At 49.3% G+C, this 20,219-nt stretch overlaps 1 protein-coding gene across 2 annotated transcripts in view; it reads right to left on the reverse strand.

Annotated features, from left to right (window-relative positions):
• Window positions 1-20,219, reverse strand: part of UBASH3B (ubiquitin associated and SH3 domain containing B) — a 139,038-nt gene that overhangs the window by 18,278 nt on the left and 100,541 nt on the right. The window contains exons 2-7 of one of the 2 annotated variants that reach the window (XM_041772367.1): window positions 16,108-16,161; window positions 15,155-15,341; window positions 13,695-13,893; window positions 10,420-10,589; window positions 5,969-6,177; window positions 1,098-1,227 (exon numbers count right to left, since the gene is read on the reverse strand). In XM_041772367.1, coding sequence (XP_041628301.1) covers window positions 1,098-1,227; window positions 5,969-6,177; window positions 10,420-10,589; window positions 13,695-13,893; window positions 15,155-15,341; window positions 16,108-16,161 — 949 coding nt within the window. Of the gene's footprint in view, window positions 1-1,097; window positions 1,228-5,968; window positions 6,178-10,419; window positions 10,590-13,694; window positions 13,894-15,154; window positions 15,342-16,103; window positions 16,162-20,219 lie in introns of both variants that reach the window. The other variant, XM_041772369.1, reaches the window with a different exon arrangement.

Genomic DNA, 20,219 nt, shown 5'->3' on the forward strand with positions numbered 1-20,219 from the left:
CTGTTTTGCAAAACCAGAGGGTTGCAAAGACCGTCTCACCCTTGCTGTTGCTGTGGTGGTTAGAAGGAGTAGCATTTGGCCAGTACTAAAATGTGAAGACCACTTGAGTTATGGCCCAGAGGGAAAACTAGCCAGTATGTACAGCCAGCCATCTAGTCCTCCCCTAAAGGGATACTTCATCAACAACTTCAGGGAGCAAGGACTTTTATCACAAAACGGTCTGCCTCACCTCTAACACATGGTGATTAGACCATCTGGCCTCATGGTCTCCCCCAGCTTTGAGTATCCTGATCTCACTTTTGGCGCTGTCGTCTGACTACATGCGTTGTTGGTGTTCCCAGAAATGGTTCAGGAGGACAGTTGCTCCCTCTGAGTGATGAAATAGGCCTGTCTAGTCAAAGGCATGTCCAAATGACTTTGGATTCTATCACTGCTGGGTGGATCCTTATAGATGTTTCTATGTTCCTTCTTTCTGATAGTCGGCTATTCCCAGTCTCGCTAGTGTGGCCAGCACTTTACATTTGCGGCCGGTTAGTTGCCCAGACAGGGTTAATATGTGGGATAGAGGGATGATCTTTCCTGCTTCTTTTCCCATTCTCCTCTGATTCAAGCCCTGGGCTCCAGCCAACGTGATCTAGTCTCTTGATCCTCAACTTTCCTTTGTCTTGGTTGTTCAGAACGATCCCCACCCCCACTCCTCCCTTCTGCAATGCTTCTGGCATATATCGCGAGCCCTCAGACATATGTGAGCACTCACCATGTGCCAGGCACTGTGCAAAGGGTCTTTTTTTTTTTTTTAAATCTCACACTGACCTCTGAGATAGAACCATTATGACTTTACAGATAACACGTCCTCCTCTTTGCAGAGCCACCTTCTCTACCAGCCTAGACCCACATGCGGTAGACGCTGCCAGGACCACCTACATGGCTCTTCCTAGCTTTGAATTCCTGTATATCTTTTATGATTTTGTGCCCCTTTCTCCTCCAAGAGATCGGGGACCCTTTGGGGCAGCCAGGGCAAGCCCTCCTACTTAGCAAGTAAGTGCCCAGTGAATCCTGAGTAGAGTTGAAGATGTGACCCCGCCGGTCAGCGTTACCTGCGTGGGCTGGCAGATGATAGTCAGGGGCGCCGTCTCCCCCAGAACCTGGTCCTCATACTGCCGCCTCTCCAACACGCCATCACCAAATGAGAGAGCGTTAGATGCTGTGTTTAAGATCGAGTAAGAACTGCAGGAGAAGATAAGAAAGATGGTATCTGTTTTAGGCGGAAGTCACCCTCGAGGTCCATGGAAGTGCAGGAGGTAGCAGGACCCAGGCCCTGGGCAGGGCAGCTGAGCAGAGGGCACCCCGTTTCTGGAGAGGAACATCTTGTTTCAAACTGCAGCCTTGCACTCACTAAATGAGGGGTGGATGGATTTCTGTACTTGGAACAGATGTGTTCATCTCTCTGGGTGGGGAAGGGACCCTGATTTTGTGCCAATCAGCATGCCACAGGCGTGCCTGGCGCCAAGGCATGTTAAAGAATAATGAGTTATCAATTTTGTACCATTGTTTCCAGCTACTCATCTGGCTCAAAAGAAAAAAAAAAAAAAACCATCCAATCCCTGTTGCCTTTAATTTGTCCATGGTGACTTCCATCGGAACTGACAAATTAGAGGGAGGATTTTTACTATCGCTACCACTTGGCCTGCGGGTCCTAATGATCAGGGAAGCCTTGTGGTCACTCTCCCCCATTCCTCGGTCTTCATTCGCCCTGCCCTTCTCCCCATCGTAGTAATACCTCCAACCAGACGATTAAATACAGAATTATTTTAGAGGAGGCCATTCTCACCAGATGTAGAGAGCTGTGAGCCAAGAACTCTCATCTCTGGGTGTAACACTAACTACAGAAGCCCCAAAGAGGTCTCGCTGACAGGGAGGCAGCAAATTATGCCATGTTTAAATTATTTTGATTAACAGGGTCTCCAAAAGGCTTTATCTAATAAACACTGCAATTTAAATATGGTCATGAGGCAAATCCAATGAACATCTCCTTCTGCATCACCGAGCAGTGTTCAAAGGAGACCATTTACATTTTAGATTTCCTGCTTCTTTAGAACTAGGGGAGCCATTCATTCCAGTTGGCTCAGCCCAGTCCTGGCTTGTACCTGTTGACCTCATCTGTTCAGGTATATTTAATTTTAACACGGTAGTAGTCCTTGAAATTCAGCTTGGAAAACAACTTTTTATATTCAATATAATAAAGCTAAGTGGTTGTCAGGAAAACATCTTTTTAAATGCTATGATTTTTAATAACTTGGGGACTCTGAAGTATCCCCCTCTGTGACTGTATACAGACTCATCCTGCTTAGACACGAAGGTTTCAGAAGCCTCATGCCCTGAAAACGAGACATTTCAGCCCTTGTGCACATCAGAGTCACCGGGGAAGCCTGGGCCCGACTTGTCACAGATTGTGATTCAGCAGATCTGGGGTGGGACCTGGGAAGCAGCAGCCTAACAAAGCTGCGTCAGCAAGTGTGATGTGCAGCCCAGGAGACCTGCTGAAAAAATTAAGCAACCATAGACCAAGAAAATCTAGTGCCATTTGCACAGTCTGATAGACAGGCGTACTCTTTGCAAACATCACCATTAAGGAAAATTCAGTTTCACTGTCTGATTCATCAAAGCCTCAGGACCTGAAATGTCTGGATAGATGGAATCGTCTTGACATCTTGCTTGTACACGTCCCTTAATTTCATTGCTTTGTTATAGCTGTGAAGACACTGAAGAATCCCTTCTGTCTCTCTCCCTCTCCCTCTCCTTCCGCTCCGTTGGCAAGGAGAATGCCAACCTCCTTCTCGACTGTCATTGTAATCAAAGGACCTGACTCACTCTGAGACAGTTGGGTGCTGTCAGTTCCAATAAGACAATAGTCAGAGGCTTTATGTTGAGAGTAGCATAGGGAGGAAGCCGACGCCTGATACCCAGAACATCTCAAGTACAAGGGGGGACGCTGGCACCTCCCTAGGACACATCAGTCCTGTATAGATAGCCCAGAAGGGTGGCCAGCCGCCCACACCTGCACTTCAAAGGACATGATGGGGCTTCACCAACTGACAAGTACCTAGAGACACTTGGAACTGGGCAAGATGCCCTAATAAGGGTGGTAGGAAAAACTTTCCTTAGGAGGGACTTAGAAGAAGAACAGGGCAGAAAGGGTTGTGAAGGGTAACTGACCCTACGTCCCTACTTGTTGCTTGGATCCCCTCGGCAACTTCCCATCAAGGCAGCCAGGTGATTTGAGCATCTCGTGGGGCTCTACCCCCACCCCCCTCAAGGCTAACTTTGGTTAGGGGAGAGAGAAGATCTGTCTTAGAGGGAGCCTCCTTAAGTCATTTCTGCTTCTGGGGTTAAATAGGAAAGTGCAGTTCTTCTGAAGGGTCACCTCTGTAGAAGAGATGTTTGATTCGACAAGCATGTAAGAGAGGACTGGAAAACACAAGTTGGAGAGAAAAGAAAAGCTGACGGCTCTTTAGACTCAGTGCTGTTGCACCTGTGGCACTGATCAATGTAAAGTCCTTTCTTGCAGTCTTCATAACACCCCTGTGAGGCAAATGCAATTGTTATCGCCATCTTATGGATTAATGAATAGGGGCTCAGATGGGTGATGTAACTTGGCCAAGGTCACACAGCTTTTAAGTAGGAGTGTTAGGAACTGAACCTGAAACTACTGGAATAAACACTCAGTCTTGATTACGGTGTCCTTTTTTTTTTTTTTTTTTTTTAATAATGTTATCAATATCAATAGAAACACAGTAATTTATTTATTTTTTTAATTTTTTATTTATTTATGATAGTCACAGAGAGAGAGAGAGAGAGGCAGAGACACAGGCGGAGGGAGAAGCAGGCTCCATGCACCGGAAGCCCGATATGGGATTCGATCCCAGGTCTCCAGGACCGCGCCCCGGGCCAAAGGCAGGCGCCAAACCGCTGCGCCACCCAGGGATCCCGATTACGGTGTCCTAAAGCCTAGTTAGTACTTCCCCACTCTGACCAGCATTGGATGTGACAGCTGAGAGTTTAATTTTAGACATGGTGGGGGCATCTGGGAGGCTCAGTGGTTGGACACCTGCCTTCAGCTCAGGTCATGATCCCGGGGTCCTGGGATCGGGTCCCACATCTGGCTCCCCGCGGGGAGCCTGCTTCTCCCTCTGCCTGTGTCTCTGCCTCTCTCTCTGTGTCTCTCACGAATAAATAAAATCTTAAAAAAAATAGTTTCAGACATGGTTCCCAGGTCAATATCATCACTAGTAATCTCTTCAACTAAAAGGAGAGGACACGAAAACCTCCCTGTGGTCCATGAACCAGTGTTCCCATGTTTCGGCCTGAGCTCCAGTTTGGATGGGAGCGGATCTGGAAACACTGATCTGAAAGGGGTCAGGAGGGTTTCTCTCCCTTTTCTCCCACTTAGAAGCTGACTTTAGGGATCCCTGGGTGGCGCAGCGGTTTGGCGCCTGCCTTTGGCCCGGGGCGTGATCCTGGAGACCCGGGATCGAATCCCACATCAGGCTCCCGGTGCATGGAGCCTGCTTCTCCCTCCGCCTATGTCTCTGCCTCTCTCTCTCTCTCTGTGACTATCATAAATAAAAATTTAAAAAAATAAAAAAATAAAAAAATTAAAAAAAAAAAAAAAAAAGAAGCTGACTTTATAAAGTGATGTGAGAGCTGTGCATCACCAGACAAATCATCTTCCTTGTCTTGTATTCACGTATTACGCTTCACTTGTTTTCATGGAGATAAAATGTTGACCTTGGAAATCCAACTTAGATGTTCAGAAACCTTTCCAAACAACAAACGTTTGGGGGAACATGAGGCAGCTTTGACCTCCCAATGGTGCCACAGAATGCTCCTGGGCGGGGATAGGGGAGGGCTGGAAGGAAGAGGCAGGGATTGCGGGGCAGGGGATCATTAAGGAAGATGTTCTTTCCCATCTCTGGGTTTGTGGTTTGTCTGCTTGCCACTAACTGGGGTAGAGAACCTTTTTTTCTTTTCTCCCTCCAGGCAAAACACTCACGAAAATTGCCCCTCTCTGCTTCTCTTTTATGGCAGTAATAACAATGTTCGACACACCACGCAGCTGGTGCTCAGAGCTTCCGGCTCTCAGCCACGTTGGCACATGGCAAGAACAAGAGGGAGGAAAAACAAACCAGCGTGCACGCCCTGGCCAGATGCCCGAGTACGCCAGGGAAGGGCTGGCTTTGCGCTGCTCCGATGAAGAATGAGAAGGTGCCTCTCGTTCCTGATTTATCTATCCAGACAAAGCTGGCCATAGGACACAGGCCACTCTGAACATGGGACCAGTTTGGTTTGGCGGGTAAAACAGTAGTGAGAGGTGGGTGCAAAGTTATGACTCTAAAGAGGACTAGGGCCACCGTGTGTCACCTTAAGGTTCTGGCAGTTGCCCATTTCCTTAGACGGTCCCTCTCATCTCGGCATTTATGTGCCAAGTCTGGGGACTTGCTCAGGGTTGCCCAACAGGCGAGGGGCAGGTAGGTCCCCTGAGCCTTGCAAACCCTCTCACTACTGGTCCAGCTGGCATCATGGGAACCTGCCCAGCTGTTCTGGGGAGTCAGACCACTCTTGAGCAATGACCCAGGACGAAGGATCCAGAAGCCCAACGGCCATGAAGTCTCAGCACTGGGATGCCTCACAGTTCAGCCAGAGAGATGGACCCTAACGAGCAGCTTCTAGGTAGTCTCTGATCAGGAACTCAGCAGACAGCAGGAGAGTGGATCCATCCATCATTTTTCCCATGACCCCCCACCAGCCCTATCCCGAATGCCCTGAACCTACAGCTTTCTTCCCCACGAACTTCTGTTTCCTGTTCTGCTGCCACGTGTGGCCAGGCTCACGTCTGCTTCCCTACCACCTCCTCCCAGGCTGCAGTGTTCTTCCCAAAGCAGTGGGCAAAGACCTTGAGTCTGCTCACCCATGAAATATCCAGGTGCTGCACTCGTCAGCCTTGGTGATGTAATTCTCGGGCAGGAGCCCAGAGCAGCCCGTGGTTAAGGAGGTGCCATAGATCCAGCCCTCGCTGGTGCTGGTCTGCTCCATGGGAGACATAAAGATGAAGTCCCCCGGGGTCAGCTCCAGCTCGTCATCATTTTGTGGGGTGTAGGGGTAGATCACCTGTAATGTCTGAAAGAGGAAGAGAAGGAGGAGTAAGGCCCACATCCCACCCAGTGTGAGTGCCTCCAGGGCACATCTGTGTGTCCCACTTTAACGGCGCACACATCCAGATGTTGACATTTACAGGCGCCCCTGGGGTCTGCAGACTTGGAATAGATTTGGACTCAGATCGGAAAACATGTCCCCCGCCCCGTCCTTTTTTCCCAGGGTATGATGGGTGTGTGCCTGGTGCTACTAGATGGCTCCAGACTTTCCTTTGGGCATGTCTTTCTTCCTGTCAGGATTCACATACAGTTTTGGGGAGTTCATCTGCAAGCCCGTAGGCACTCTATTAAGCTGCTGTACATATGGGGTTGGACCTGGTTTCCCCTTCTCCATGTGCTGGGGTCGGCACCATAATAGACACTTGAAATTCTGCTTATGGAAAGTCAGTCTTCCATCTGGGGGTTACAGATGGGCTGTGTGGGGACACTCTTCTGTAGGCAGGCGTGGGGACCGATGCATTTCCCTTTATGTGTATCTCAGAGGCTTCAACAAGACAGTCTCTGCCTTCAAGGAGCTTTCTTTAAACCTACATTTCTCACAAAGACCTTGAAAGAAAAATATCTTTCACAGCCATCGGTGTGTTTGTCCATGTAACCAGCTTTCACCAGCGAACAGATGGAGACCACGTGTTTCCTTCTTTGGGCTCCAAAAGAGCCTTCAGAGCCAACCATTGGCCACGCTGTTTGGCTGCCTTATTTGATTTTTTGCCTCCTTTCTCAATATATATATATATATAAATGGCATCAGCATGAAGATGCTTTAGAAAACATTTTCCTGTTTTTTCATTTATAGCAAGGGCCCTCCATAGTAAGGAAAATACTTCCTTTCCTATTTATTTCACATGGAACACAATGATGGAGGGAGATGCTTTCCCACAGTCCTGAAGTCATTAGTGGCAGGCTAATTCTTCTGGTTCCACCTTCAGGTTTTTAACCCTGTTTGGCTTCCCTTTTCTCATCTGTAAAACAATGCCTGGACTATAAAAGTTAATAAGACAATCTAAGGAAAAACTCTATAGGTCAGAGCCTGTACACAGAAGGTGCATAATTATGTCTATTGAACCCTGACGCCTGATTTTTCCTTCTAGCCTGACCCCTGGACTCTGTGCTTGTGGGCTAACCAGCTCGCCGGTGTCTGTCAAGGAGACACATCGGAACATGTTATAACGGATTTCCTTCTGGAATTCTCTAAGGAGGGCATAGGCAAAAAGAGGTGATCTTTTTTTTTTTTTTCCTCAGAGAATGGAAGTGAAAACACACAGATCTTTCAGCTCCAGATCTTTGTCCCTGTTCCCCTCCCACTCCTTCCCTTGTTTTTCCGACACATTCGCGCTCAAACCGCCGTTCCGAACTAGCCAGGGAGGTTTTCTGCTGGGCTGTGAAAACAGCTTAGGGAAGAAAAAAAACCAACTCTCTAAGCTAGGTATGTGATGATGCACCCAAAGGAACCCTCCCTTTCCTGGAACAGGGTGGAGAGGGGTACCAAGTCATAGGGGGAACAAGTCGAAACTCATGTCTCTTAGATACTCAAGAACAGCATAGTTTTGACTAATTATGCCTTTGGCCAAGAACTTTCTTTTCCATTGAGAAACTCAAAGTGACTTCGGATGAGAACTCCTTCCTCCGATCGCTTGGTGGGGGTGAGTTTTCTATCTCTAGGTTGCCTCCCGGGAAACAGAGGCACAACCAAGGAACGTTAGGGGGCCGTGTGTCCTAAGCAGAAGGTAACTCTAATTTACTGGATAAACAATAAAATAAGACATAGCAACAAATCTCAAATCATAACTGGTGTCCGTGTCCCCGCAGCCCATTCCGCTTACCAGAAGCACATGCGAAAAGTCAACCTACGTTCGAGAGTTGGCAGGACACAGGCCCCGTTCTGCACCGCATTATACCTCTTTATGTTTAGTGTTTACCTGTAAGAATGGTTGAGTCTAGTTTTTCTCCCTTTGTACGGGCAGCAGCAGCCCTTTGTGATTGTAGGAACCTAACCTCCTTGACTTCGAAGCTTCTCGTAGCAACAGCAATTCTGTTGCTGCAGCCACGCTGTGCTGCCTCTACCAGGACCCTTCCATCATCTTCTCGTGGAGCCCACACGACAGCAACAGTCCAGCAAAATACTCTCGCCACTGTACCATGACACAACCAAGGATGGGAGTGTTCTAGGAGCTACAGAAGCGAACCTAACGACCGCCACATGGATGGAGCCGGGATCTGGAGCCATGGGTGCTTTTTGTGTATTGCTGTCCTCCTTCAGATTTCTATCACTTGGCATAGAAAACCGGCGTGGCCTCACGTCATCATGAACAGGGAAGACTACACAACGTACAGAGAGACATTTGCGAGCCCAAAACCAAAGTGGGCGGCGGCAGAGGGCTGAGCCCTGGATGCGCTCCCAAGTGTGGCCTGCTGAGTGCCCTTGTCCAAACCGCTGTCCGTCTCTGGACGTCTGCTGGCCTCCCTGGCACGATCCATCCAACCTCCCTCCCGGGGGGACAGAAGAAGGCAGACAAGGGAAGGTTTTTATATGCAAGGGGGGCTCAGGTAGAGCCAGATGACCTCGGAGAGCCAGCCGTATCAGAAGGAAGGGTAATAAATGAGCTTTTACAAATACGAGATAAAAGAGGCCAAGTTATTTTTAGAAAATACTTCGCGTGGGCGCCTGCTGCCTCTTTTCCTCCATGCCAATTGAGCGGAATGTGGGTCAGGCTGAAAAGCAATTACCCTCTGAGTTAACTGGAGGGCAGTGTTGATTAGAAGATACTCCTGGAAAATTCCATTGCCACCTTCCTTCTCCTAGAAAGGTGACTTCCCTCCGTCCATCTACACCCAACCCTTGACTCCCCCCCCCCCCCCGCTCTGTCCTTGTAAGGAACCTAGTCAGCCACCCCCCCCCGCCCCCCGTTATATTTAGGACTCCTCCTAAGCAATTCCGGGAGCTGTCACAATTCTTAAGTCAGATCCACCCCGCCTCCTTGTTGTGTCTTTCCAGAAACTTCCGTCAAATGAACTTGGAAGGAGGACACAACATTCCCGTCAGCAGGGTCTGACAGAGTTGCATGTCCCTGACACTCACAGGCCCTTGGTTTATGGGTCGGCTCCTTTCAGCACTCCCACTCTCTAGACCCTGAGACCCTGAGACTCCAACTGTTTTTCATATATTTTTAATGTCTAACAGAGATGTTTTTTTTTTTTTTTTTTTTAAAGCTGGTAAACTAACAACGTCAGTCCTTTTGCTGTTGAAAAATTGGGAAGCAAATCAAATACTGTTTCATAAATGTAATTAAATTGGATGACAAATTTTTCATCAAACTGTGGTGCTTTTTTTTGTTTTTGTTTTTTTTTTTTAAAGATGTGTTGCTTGTCTTTATTATTCAGGATCCCTGGGTTCTGGCTTCAGCTCTGGCCCTAAATTGCTAGTTTGCTATGGACCAGCCAGTTATTCTCTTTGGATCTCAGCTTCTCCTTCAGGAAAATAAAGGGCAATATTACTCTTCAGAGTGGCACGCGGGCTTGTTTTGGAAATCAATACCGATTCCCTCCAAAGGAGGATGCTGGGGTTATGCCAACCTTTCCACATGCACTGGGAGCCAGTGGTCCCACTCTTGCCTCCCACGGGGGAAGCACACAGACTGTCACAACATGTGGTCTCTGTTTTTATTTCGTGTGTCTCTTCTCTCTCCCCTACTAGACTCAAACTCCTTGAGGACAAGACCATGTTTTAAAATTCTCGTATGTTCCATGGTAACTTACATGGCATCGATACTTAGCAAGTATCTGTTAATTATGTGATCACAGATTTTCTTTTTTTTCCCGGTATTTCTGCATTCTCCTCACCTAAAATCTGGCTGAGGTCTTTCATGGACCCCATGAATTTATAGAATTAAAATTTTTCCTACATACTTTTCTATCCTCCCATTTCATTTCTGCATCAGCCCAGTGAGGTTGGCAGGGCAGACAAAGCAATGGGAGCAGTACACCGAGGAGTCGCTTGGGACCCAGGGAGGAAGGGTGCCAGCTCCAAGCTTCCCGGGGGAGGCAGGGAGATCCCGGAGAAAATTGTGGGCCGACTGACTCCTGGTCTGGTGCTCACTTCGCTGCTTTCCTTTGGCACCCATCTCTCTACAGCAGTGAGCTGCAAAGTGCTTTTGATTGTGTCTGCGCCCCTGCGCCTCCAGTGGCGTCAGAAGCCACGGTGAGACGTTACCTCATGGTTAGCGAACCGGATATCTCGTGAGAATATGGTGGCCACCCAGTCACAGCCGAGTTTGACATCAATGTTCTGAGCTAGTTTCTCCAGGGTGGGTAGGTGGCTAGCTTGGAAGTGGTAAGCCAGGGTTACATGAAGCTGCTTCTTATGAGGTTCCACATGGACTTCTAGAAGGAAGGAAGGAAACGGATATTAGAAGGTGGTCATCATAGTGATGGCGGAGACTCAAGGAGCACAGAAGGGTGCCCTTGTAAATTCTCCTAAGTGACAAAGGAGGGAGTCCCTTGGCCAGACAAAACCCATTTCCCTCCTTCACAGCAGCAGAATAAGGGGAGAGGAGGGGGTAAAGGATCCTGAATGAACCTAAAATCTGAGAGGTTGAGAGCTACAGTCTGGCTCTTCCATAGGAGCTGCGGATCAGCTGAGGGCTCATCGTTTGGGTCGGCTTTTCCTCCCAACACACTATCACCAGCCCACCATTCAGATGAAGAAACCAAGACATGGAAGGGTGAGCTAATTTATGTAGAAATAAAGAAGTTTTGTCATTATGTGAATGCCAAAGCTATATTGCCTGCACTTTGAGACCAGGTCTCTTAGCGTCTGGGTGACTCTGATGGAGGAACCAGGGAATAAGATGGAATATTTTCAAAATTCACAACAGGGTTTCCCAGCAGCACTTGGGTAGATAATTCTTCATGGGGGGGGGGTGTCTTTACCCACATCCCTGGTCCCTCCCTACTAGATTCGGGTAGCACCCACTCTGAGCTGTGGCAACCAAAAATGACTCCAGACATTGCCACATGTCCCCTGGGAGGTATCACCTCCCTGATTGAAAACCACTGGTTTAGGGGCAGCCCCGGTGGCTCAGTGGTTTAGCGCTGCCTTTGGCCCAGGGCCTGATCCTGGAGAGCCAGGATTGAGTCCCAAGTTGGGCTCCCTGCAAGGAGCCTGCTTCTCCCTCTGCCTGTGTCTCTGCCTCTCTCTCTCTCTCTCTCTCTCTCTCTGTCTCTCATGAATAGATAAATAAAATCTTTAAACCAGTGGTTTCCTTTCTTTTTTCTTTTTTTTTTTTAAGTATACAGACTATTCCTCTAAGACCCTGTAAATAGTAGAAAAAAGAAACCACTCTCCCTACATAGACAAATGGATTTTATTTCTCTTTTGTACATCCTTGCACGGGGGAGATCCATCTACTGTCCAAGAAGATACAACCAGAGGGAACGTAGGGAACTTGAGAAATTAAGCGGCTTGCACATGTCACAGGGAGATAGAAGTAGCAGCTGGCTCTCTTTCTGTTACACTGGAGTGTATTTCTGTGGTGTGAGTCCCCATGAGGCAAGGGCTTTCTGGGTCCTGTTCGCAACATATCAGGGTTCTGAACATTATAGGCTTTTAGTGTTCGGTAGATGATTGAATACACATGCATGAATCTCCCTAAACCACCTATGATGGGCACTGAATCTACTTGCAGAAGGAATCGGATCTGCCCAAAACTCTAGAATAACAAGGCTTGAGTTCTAGGGCCAAGATGGGATGGCCAGCTCTGCACACAAGAAGGCAAGGAGCTGGAGCAGCCACCCAGTTGTCCCAGTCACCACCAGGGGGCCGCACAGGGGCAGGGAACCCAGCTGGCTGGGCTCCTCAAGAGAGTGGCCCCAGGTCTTGGAGAGGACTGGCCCTACCTCTCCCTGCAAGGAAAGGAAGCAAGGGCCTCTGGCCTCTCGCTCATCATGGGCCATCAGAATCGGCCGTAGTCCTGGCTGAGACCTGCTCTATGCATTTGTGAGGGATTTGGGTTTTGTGGCTACGACACCAGATTTGGGTCTTGTGGGAGTTTTAGTGGTTTTGGTAATAGCTACTGTGGGATGAAAAAGAGCCATTTCCCTGAGTTAGAGGGATAGGAACAGGAAATAATTTGCCTATTATGTTATTTCTCTGAATTATTAAGCTAAGAAATGGTGGGCTCCAGGGCCGTCAGAGAGCAGAGCCTGGTCCCTGGGGAAGAAGGTGTGCCTGGGCAGGAGCTCTGAGGAGGCCCTGCTCCCCCACATAGAATAGGTACCTTCAGGGCCGGAGCCCCTCTGAGAGTGGAGCCCTCCCTGCCCTCCTGCTTGGTGATGCTGAGCCTTCATCATGCTCTTTCTAGAATCCTGAGCCCTGTTGGGGGCTTTTCTGGTAAAGAGCCCTGAGCAAAATAGCAGGTGCCACCCGCAGGGCCCTTCCTCCATGGTAGGGACCCATGTCATCCAGTGTGCATTTCCTTTTTTTCCCTGATGGTGGAACCACTCTGCTCTGGGGTGGCCTTTCTCATCTCAGAGCTCCGTTATCACCTGTACTTGAACCTGCACCTCTGGCCAGGAGAAACCACTTCTTCTGTTGCATGCTTCATGGATAAACACATAGTGGATCCCTAATAAATACCCACCACTTGTGATTTCTCTCTCTGTGGGGGTCACCAAAACCTCCCCCTGCCAACTCTTTCCTCCCTCCACCACCACTGTCTGTCTGCCCCCCTGCAGGAGGCAAGGCTCTCCTTGACCTACGTGAGCCCGTCTGAACCGGGAGGCAGACAGGAAAGCCCTAGCAACTTCTCACATTTGTCCCCTTTCTGTGCTTTCCGCCTACGTCAACATACATCCTGAGTTTCTCTCTATGCTAATTCCTTTGCTGTGAAATCTCAGTTGGCTTGAACTAAGACCTGCCATGGAAGGAGCAAGGAACATCTTGAAAGAGTGACATTTTTGGACTGTTGAGGCTTTAGGGACCCATCTGATGGGTTTCAGTGAGTGTGGGACATTGGCTCAATGGATGTATGATTTGATACTAAGCGGTTCCACTCTACCATTTGTTGGATCACCACCCCCGGCACAGCCCTGGGTCCTCACAGAGTTGTGAGACCCAGACCAATGCCTGCATGGCGGGGAGGTGGTGGGGGAAGCAAGATTCTTTAACTCTGCATTGGAAAGACAGCAGAGCTACAAAGGATGCTCTCATGGTTCAGTGTGGAACAGCCATGTGCGTGCCTTCAGCTCGGGCCTGGGGGCAGGCAACGGACGTTCTCGCAGGAGGCTGAGCAAAACGGTAGTTGCCGCGTTAAAAAGGGAGCAAAGGGGTGAAGGAAAGGGTGGGGTCCCTTGTCATGTTCTGTGCGTTCCTGCAGGACCTCCTGCCCCATCCCGCCACCTGGCCCCAGCCCACTCCTCCATACCCGCCTACCCCTTTCCTCCCCAGATTTTTGATTAATGGGACCCCGTAGCCATCAATCAGCTCACCTGTTTTGGATGCGGCCTCTGCAGCAAAGTCGGCGGCAAACTTCTTGAGGACCTCGGCGCTGTCTTCCTTCACGAAGAGGCCGATGAAGTTGGAGGATGTGTAGAGCTCCAGGGGCAGTGGGGCCGAGAACTTGCATTTCCAGCGACTGACGGTGGTCTGCAGGGCTTCCCCCAGGGCGTCCACCTTGCTGTCCTCACACTGGTGGGGAAAGCAAATGCTTCATTCAGAGGGGCGTGGGGGTGGAGGTCTACCTACTGGGGCTGAGCATGTGGCATCCTCCACCGTCAGAGCTGGAGGCTGACGATGCCATTACTAAATCATCACGTCTGCTCGAGAGGAGGGAGAGGACCTGCAGGCTCCAGTGATCTGGAAGTGGCTTAACTGGTAGATCAAACGAGGGCCAGGGACCAACTCTTCTGTCCCACCCTGCCCTGCTGTGCTCCTGAGCCCAGCCAGGAGGCGGGACTGGTCCAGTGGAAGGGAGGAGTGGAGGAATGTTCCCGAAGAGCACAGCATCCAGGGTGAAGGGCGTGCTCTCCATCTCCTCCCACCATCTGTGCCATGCCTATTCCCCTTAGATGATCAGAAGTTGACTTGACTGCCAGTCCCATGATAGTTGGGAAGAATGGGGCTCAGCTGTGATGTCATCCTCCCACCCTCTTTGGAGCACTGGAGAGGAAAAAAAAAAAAAAAGAGTGTCTCTAGAACTCTGAATGCTTTTGAGAAAGATCCTGGGATGACTAAGAGGAAGTGGTAATCATTTTAATTTTCCAAGTGAACGGTAAGAAAGAAAGTGTTAGCAACACATTTTTACCTTAAAGAGACAGAGAAAATCTGGAAAAAATATCTCAAAATAATCTTAAAGTCTGCTTCTTCTTGAATATGCCTGGATAAGCCAGCTCGGCTCCTCCTCCACAGAGAACTGAAGTAGATGAGATGTATTGATATTTATTATAGGAGGGGAATTAATTTGGTCATTAAGGAAGCTCTGTGATGGCTAGGATGATGGATTAGGTAACCAGGGCAGGTCAGAGGTCATCTTTGTCGTCTCCAGAAAGACCTGGTGAGACAGACCTGCGGACAATGTCCATGAGGCAAAGGTCACCTCCTCCTACCTATAGGCCACATTTCTTGGTCCCAGCCAATTTCTCCCCCTACAACGGACAAGGGCAGACACTGCATTAGTTTCACTGCTGTGGCTGCCTGTGCAGATCCTCACTCAGGGGGTCAGGCTTGTCCCTAGAGTCCTGAGGAACAGCCGTCATCGTGATGGCACGTCACACCTGTGGTGCTCTGGGCCTTACTCATTCCTCAAAGGCGCATCCAAGCCTAGGAGCCCGTGGCTCTTTCTGCCAGCTGCCTGGGAGGCTCTGCACCGTGACTCCAGGTCGCAAGGCCCTGGCTGGCATATGGCAGCCAGGCTCCCCCGAGCAGGGGCTGGGGAGGGTCTGTGGCTCACCATGAAGAACTGGCAGAGGGTGATGTGGGGGAAGATGTTGTGTGCCTTGTTCTTCCCACAGATCTGCTTCGACTGCTGCCAAAAGTCGGAGAGCTTCTGTGCTAAGGGGCCGGTGGGTCGGAGGTAGAGGACGTACTCCCGGGGCAGGGGGTCATCCAGGAAGGGGTCGCCGACGTGAGAGAACAACCTGCCAGAGACAAGGGAGCCAAGCAGGCCTCGCTGGAGACCAATGGAAAGGAAGGAAGACCCGAAAGAGACAGATCCACTCTCCACATGCTCCATACCCCAGGCCCTGCAAAGGGATGGGTTTTCATTTGTATGCTTTAAAGAAGTCCATCCCTCAAAGCTCATACTGCATAACCAGCTCTCAGATGTACCAACTTCTCTTGCCTATCATGCTGCATACCCACATCCCACAACTCCATAAAAAAATCCTAAAGCCACTCCGGATAAACTCCAGATATCCTCAGATAAACCCCAAATCCCTTTCCAGCCCATCAGCACTGTTCCAACCCTGCCTGTCCCTCCAGTTCAGCCTACAGTTAAACCCACATGCCCCCAAACATCAGGAGAGCTTCAGGAGCATAGCCTTGTGGGGTCTGCTCTGGGAGTGATGTCATACAAAGCAGATAGGATTTTTTTTTTTTTTTTAAAAAGCTGATTCACCTAGCACTCACGTACCTAAGGTGTATCTTTAAGTGATGAACAGGGACAGATATTGTGATAAGGGCTCTACCTTGGACACGCTTTGAATTTTTTCAAACAGCTGAGGCCCAGACAGAGGAGGCAACTGGCTTGATACATGGGCTTGTCACGTGGTCTTCTGGCTCGTGCTGCCAGCACCCCCCCCACCCCGCCCAGCCCATTAGAGAAAGGCTGCACATCCCTGCTCATCCACATACACTCAGAGTTAATTATATGCTATTTTCTCTATTTATTTATTTCATACCAACCAGTCACATGCTGCCTGAACACTTCTTCCTCCTGTGGATGCCAAGGCCTTTTGTCTGGAAGAAGAAATCAAATTTCTATTGTTAGTATTTTTAGCCTCCTATCAGCTTTTTTCACTATCATGGCAGGAGTGTGAAGTAGGCGACATCACAGCCGCCTTGGTGGTGTGGGGGAGACACCTGCGGCAGGATCCCCACCCCCACCCCGGCGCCTAGGGTCATAGCAAGGCATATGGAAATTAGGACTTTGTAATTAATTTCCATGTAATTAGCACTCGATTTGCATGCAGCCTGACAGCCATGCAATCTATTTTGAGCAGTTTCCACATTAGAATTTTATTTTTGCTTCCCTAAAGGTTGTCATGTCTTGGTCTGTCCTCTTTTCACCCACTCCTACTGACCCAGATCCCCTGCTGAGCAGTTTTTAAAATTCGCAGCCCCTTTGGCAAAGCACGTTAGAAAGTGGGGCTAATGCCCACAAGGACATTTACTTTGGTGCAATTCAGTGACTCCTCCCACCCACCGCCAACCACCACCAACAGCCTCAGGCCTGGATCCATAGTCTTCCCAACTATTTTAGACCTCCCTGGGGACAAGTAGCACAGGTTGTTTAGGGCCAGAGTGGGGCCGGCCATCACTCCCCCTGCTGGGGAAACTAATCAAAGCCCTATTTACAGGAGGGGCTTTGTCACAGGAAGGTGACAGCAGTGAGGCCCTGTGCACATGCATGGAAGTAGAGCATCTGAAATCTGGTGTCCCAGATACAGATAGTTCTGGGTTTGCAGGCAGCTCTGCTATTCATCCACTGGTTCTGCATTCATGCTTACGTTTGCTCAACGAATGCTTACTGAACTACTATTTTGTCAGCACTGTGCTAGGCTCTAGGAATATAGTAGAAAATGAGACTTATATGGTCCTGGCCCTTCTGAAATTTTTGCCCGAGCTGACATGAAAGCATTGATTATATGGATAATGACATTGGTGGCGAGTGCAATGAAGAGAAAGCAGAGGGAACCAAAAGAATATAGGACAGGGACATCGAGCTTGGGTTGAGGGGTCAGGGAAGGTTTCACTGGGGGGTGACATTTTGAGTGGGATCTGAGGAGTGTAGACTCCCCTGGGCAGGGGTGGGCAGGGTGGTGGTTGTGGTGTCAGACACTCAGTACGTCTACTCCGTAGTGAGGGGTGAGCATAAGGAGCCTTGAACTCTTGCCTGACACCATGGAGGTGACCAACATATGGCCATTTTCATCCCTTCCACCCTACAGCTTCAGGCTCCTTGGAAGAGAGAGGCGAGGGGGAGGGAATTCTTTCAGTTGCTGTTGACACTCTCCGAGCACCCTTTTTTTCAATGGGCTGCTGAACCCAGCTCCCCTGTCTATCTTCTGGGCCCTCTATGGAGCAACAAGAAGGGCTGGCTGGGAATCCCAGGGGTCAGATGGGCAGGACCATCAGATCATCTGTGAGCTCAGCTTCTTCACTTTGCACAGGGGGATCTCAGGTGAAGGAAGCAAACTAACGTGCTCTAAACAGCCTGGCCGCGGTCATGGCTCTGTGACTCTGCTCCACAGCCCAAGACCAGTCAATACCCTTTCCCCCATGAAACTCTGAGCACAAACACCAAACGATCAGGATCAAGAAATCTACACAGCATTACAGAACTAGTAAAACAGCATTACGGAAGCAAGGCTGCTTGCAGTAAGCTGACGTTATGGAGAAGCAAGACAGACGCATCTGAGCCACTCAGAACAAAAGCTGGTACAGAGGGACACCTGGGTGGCTCAGTGGTTGAGCGTCTGCCTTTGACTCAGGGTGTGATCCCAGGGTCCTGGGATGGAGCCCTGTGGGGAGCCTGCTTCTCCCCCTGCCTGTGTCTCTGCCTCTCTCTGTGTCTCTCATGAATTAATAAATACAATCTTAAAAAAGAAAAAAAAAAAAAAGCTGGTACAGAAAAGACTGGAAATCCAGGGACATCTTCCCCCAACCACTACACGCACGCACACACACACATTGATCCCACACCTGAATAAGATGTTTAATTGCTGCCACGTTGCCAGCAGTGTTTCCTTTACCACTTACTAGACAGAGGCACACATCTTAACGCTCTTTTTGAATCCAGAAGCCACATACCCACAAAAGAATGCAAATTATGGCCTTTTAGATTAGGATCTCTGCGGAATTAAATTCAGCCCCCTCCCCAAAAGGATCCATTGTTTCAAAAATTGGGAAAAGAAAAACTCATTTGTGATATAATGGGCTATTTATATATAGGATCCAGTTTCTTTCTTTTTTTCCTAGGCCCTTCTCCCAGTGAAATATATCTGACTGAAATTTAATTCATTTTTTTTCCTTAAGCACTAGGAGTATCCTCTGGAAATGAAAGATCTAATTAAGTTATGGTTCCTGTAACTCAAAAGACAGGTTCTGGAGAGGGTTCAAAGATATAATTGAGAAAGATAATGAAAGGTTTGGGTGATAAGGCTCTGGTGAAAGATTAAGAAAACCCAAATTCTTCTTCCTGAAGAAGTCTGAGAAAGCTTCGATTTTACAGAAGGTTCTCGTATCTGATGTATGAGGTACGAGACGGTCAGCCAAAGTAAAATAAGCTTTGGCTATAGCACAAAGGGCTCAAGGTAGATACCAGAAAGAACTTTCCCACAGGAAGGTACTATAAAAATTATAGGGTATTCTTTTCTTTTCCTCTTTTAGGGGAGAAAGTTTCTAGAAAGCCATTAGTGACCTGCCTCGGAGGTATGGGATTCTCTAGGCAGGCTGGTGGGAGGAGGAGTAAAATCACCACTTCTCCAGGGTCACAAGCCACAGGCAGAGCTCTGCTGCTCCTCCCCGCACCGCCAGGCTGACAGTGATTTGGGGGGAGTTTGTTCCCAGAACTCTGCCCACAGAACAGACTGAACAGGGGCAGCCGCAGAACACATCTCCCCCCTCCACCCCGTGAAGGAAGACTGTTGCCATAGTGCTCCCACCTCCACGGCCCATCGATGGGGCCAATGCCAAGAACAGCAGGGTGTGGGGGGTGGACCCCAAACACCAGGCTGAGCCTGAGCAGCTGCTACTCTCAGAGTGACTCAGAAGTCGCCCGACCTCTAGCAAATAAAGGCAGAGTGTCCCTTTAAGCTCAAAGGCCAGTGGTCCAGCCACCATAGCAGCTGATTAGTCAGATGGGACCTTCATGGTTAGAGACCCTGGGGCACGTGGGCTGCTACAGCTGTTACTAGGGGACCCACATTTAATCTCTGACCCTGCTCCTGACCTTCCCAATTACATCTAGGGTTCATTCTTGACAGAAGGTGGGAGAAGAAGAAGAAGAAAAAAAAAAAACAATGCAAAATCTGATGTCCTGCTAATGGTGGGGAAAGAACAGCACCAGTGAGATCAAAGCAACGGCTCCTTGAAAACTCAGGCAAGCAGCTGGGTGACATTGGCCCAGGAGGGAGAAACCAGCAGCACCCACCAATGGCTTTGCTTCCCTCGCTCTGCCTGGGTTCCCTCCCACTGGCTGCTCTTAGCTCTGCTGAATTTTAGGTTCCAGGTTGCTCTGGCCCATCACAAGGGTCACAGAGATGCCCTCAAGTCTGGACAAGGGCTGGAAAGGAAAAATCTCACCCCCATTTGCCTAAGACAGAGGGCATTCTTTCCTCCCTCCTTCACTTCCACCCCAGGAACTCTTACTGGGAAACCAAATGAAAACCATAAACACAACCAAGGGTTGAGATCAGAAAGCTACAGTCAATGAAGTTTGACTGGTGGGTGTCCTTTTGGAGACTATCACCTCTGGGTCCCATGGTTGGGTTCCACCCCATACCGAGCCCAGCAGGATCCCTGTTCCCTCCCAGATTCACAGGTTTTGAGCTTGACTGGGATGTTCTGTTTAATTGTCACGCAGGCTGGTTTCTTCTGCAACCCCTCTGGCTCTCTGGGGGTTCCACTGTGCCCTCTGACCCCCTGGGTAGTTCGGGTTCCTCTCAGCCAAACACCAGTTGTACATCAGGCACTGTATTGGCATTCGACATACGAAGAAGAGGAAAGGGGGTTTCTGGGGCTGAGGTTCTTAAATTGTATCCCAAGCTACCCTAGGTTGGGACCCTACAGCAAAC

This window comes from Vulpes lagopus, chromosome 10 (genome assembly GCF_018345385.1).
Source record: "Vulpes lagopus strain Blue_001 chromosome 10, ASM1834538v1, whole genome shotgun sequence".
NCBI lineage: Eukaryota > Metazoa > Chordata > Mammalia > Carnivora > Canidae > Vulpes > Vulpes lagopus.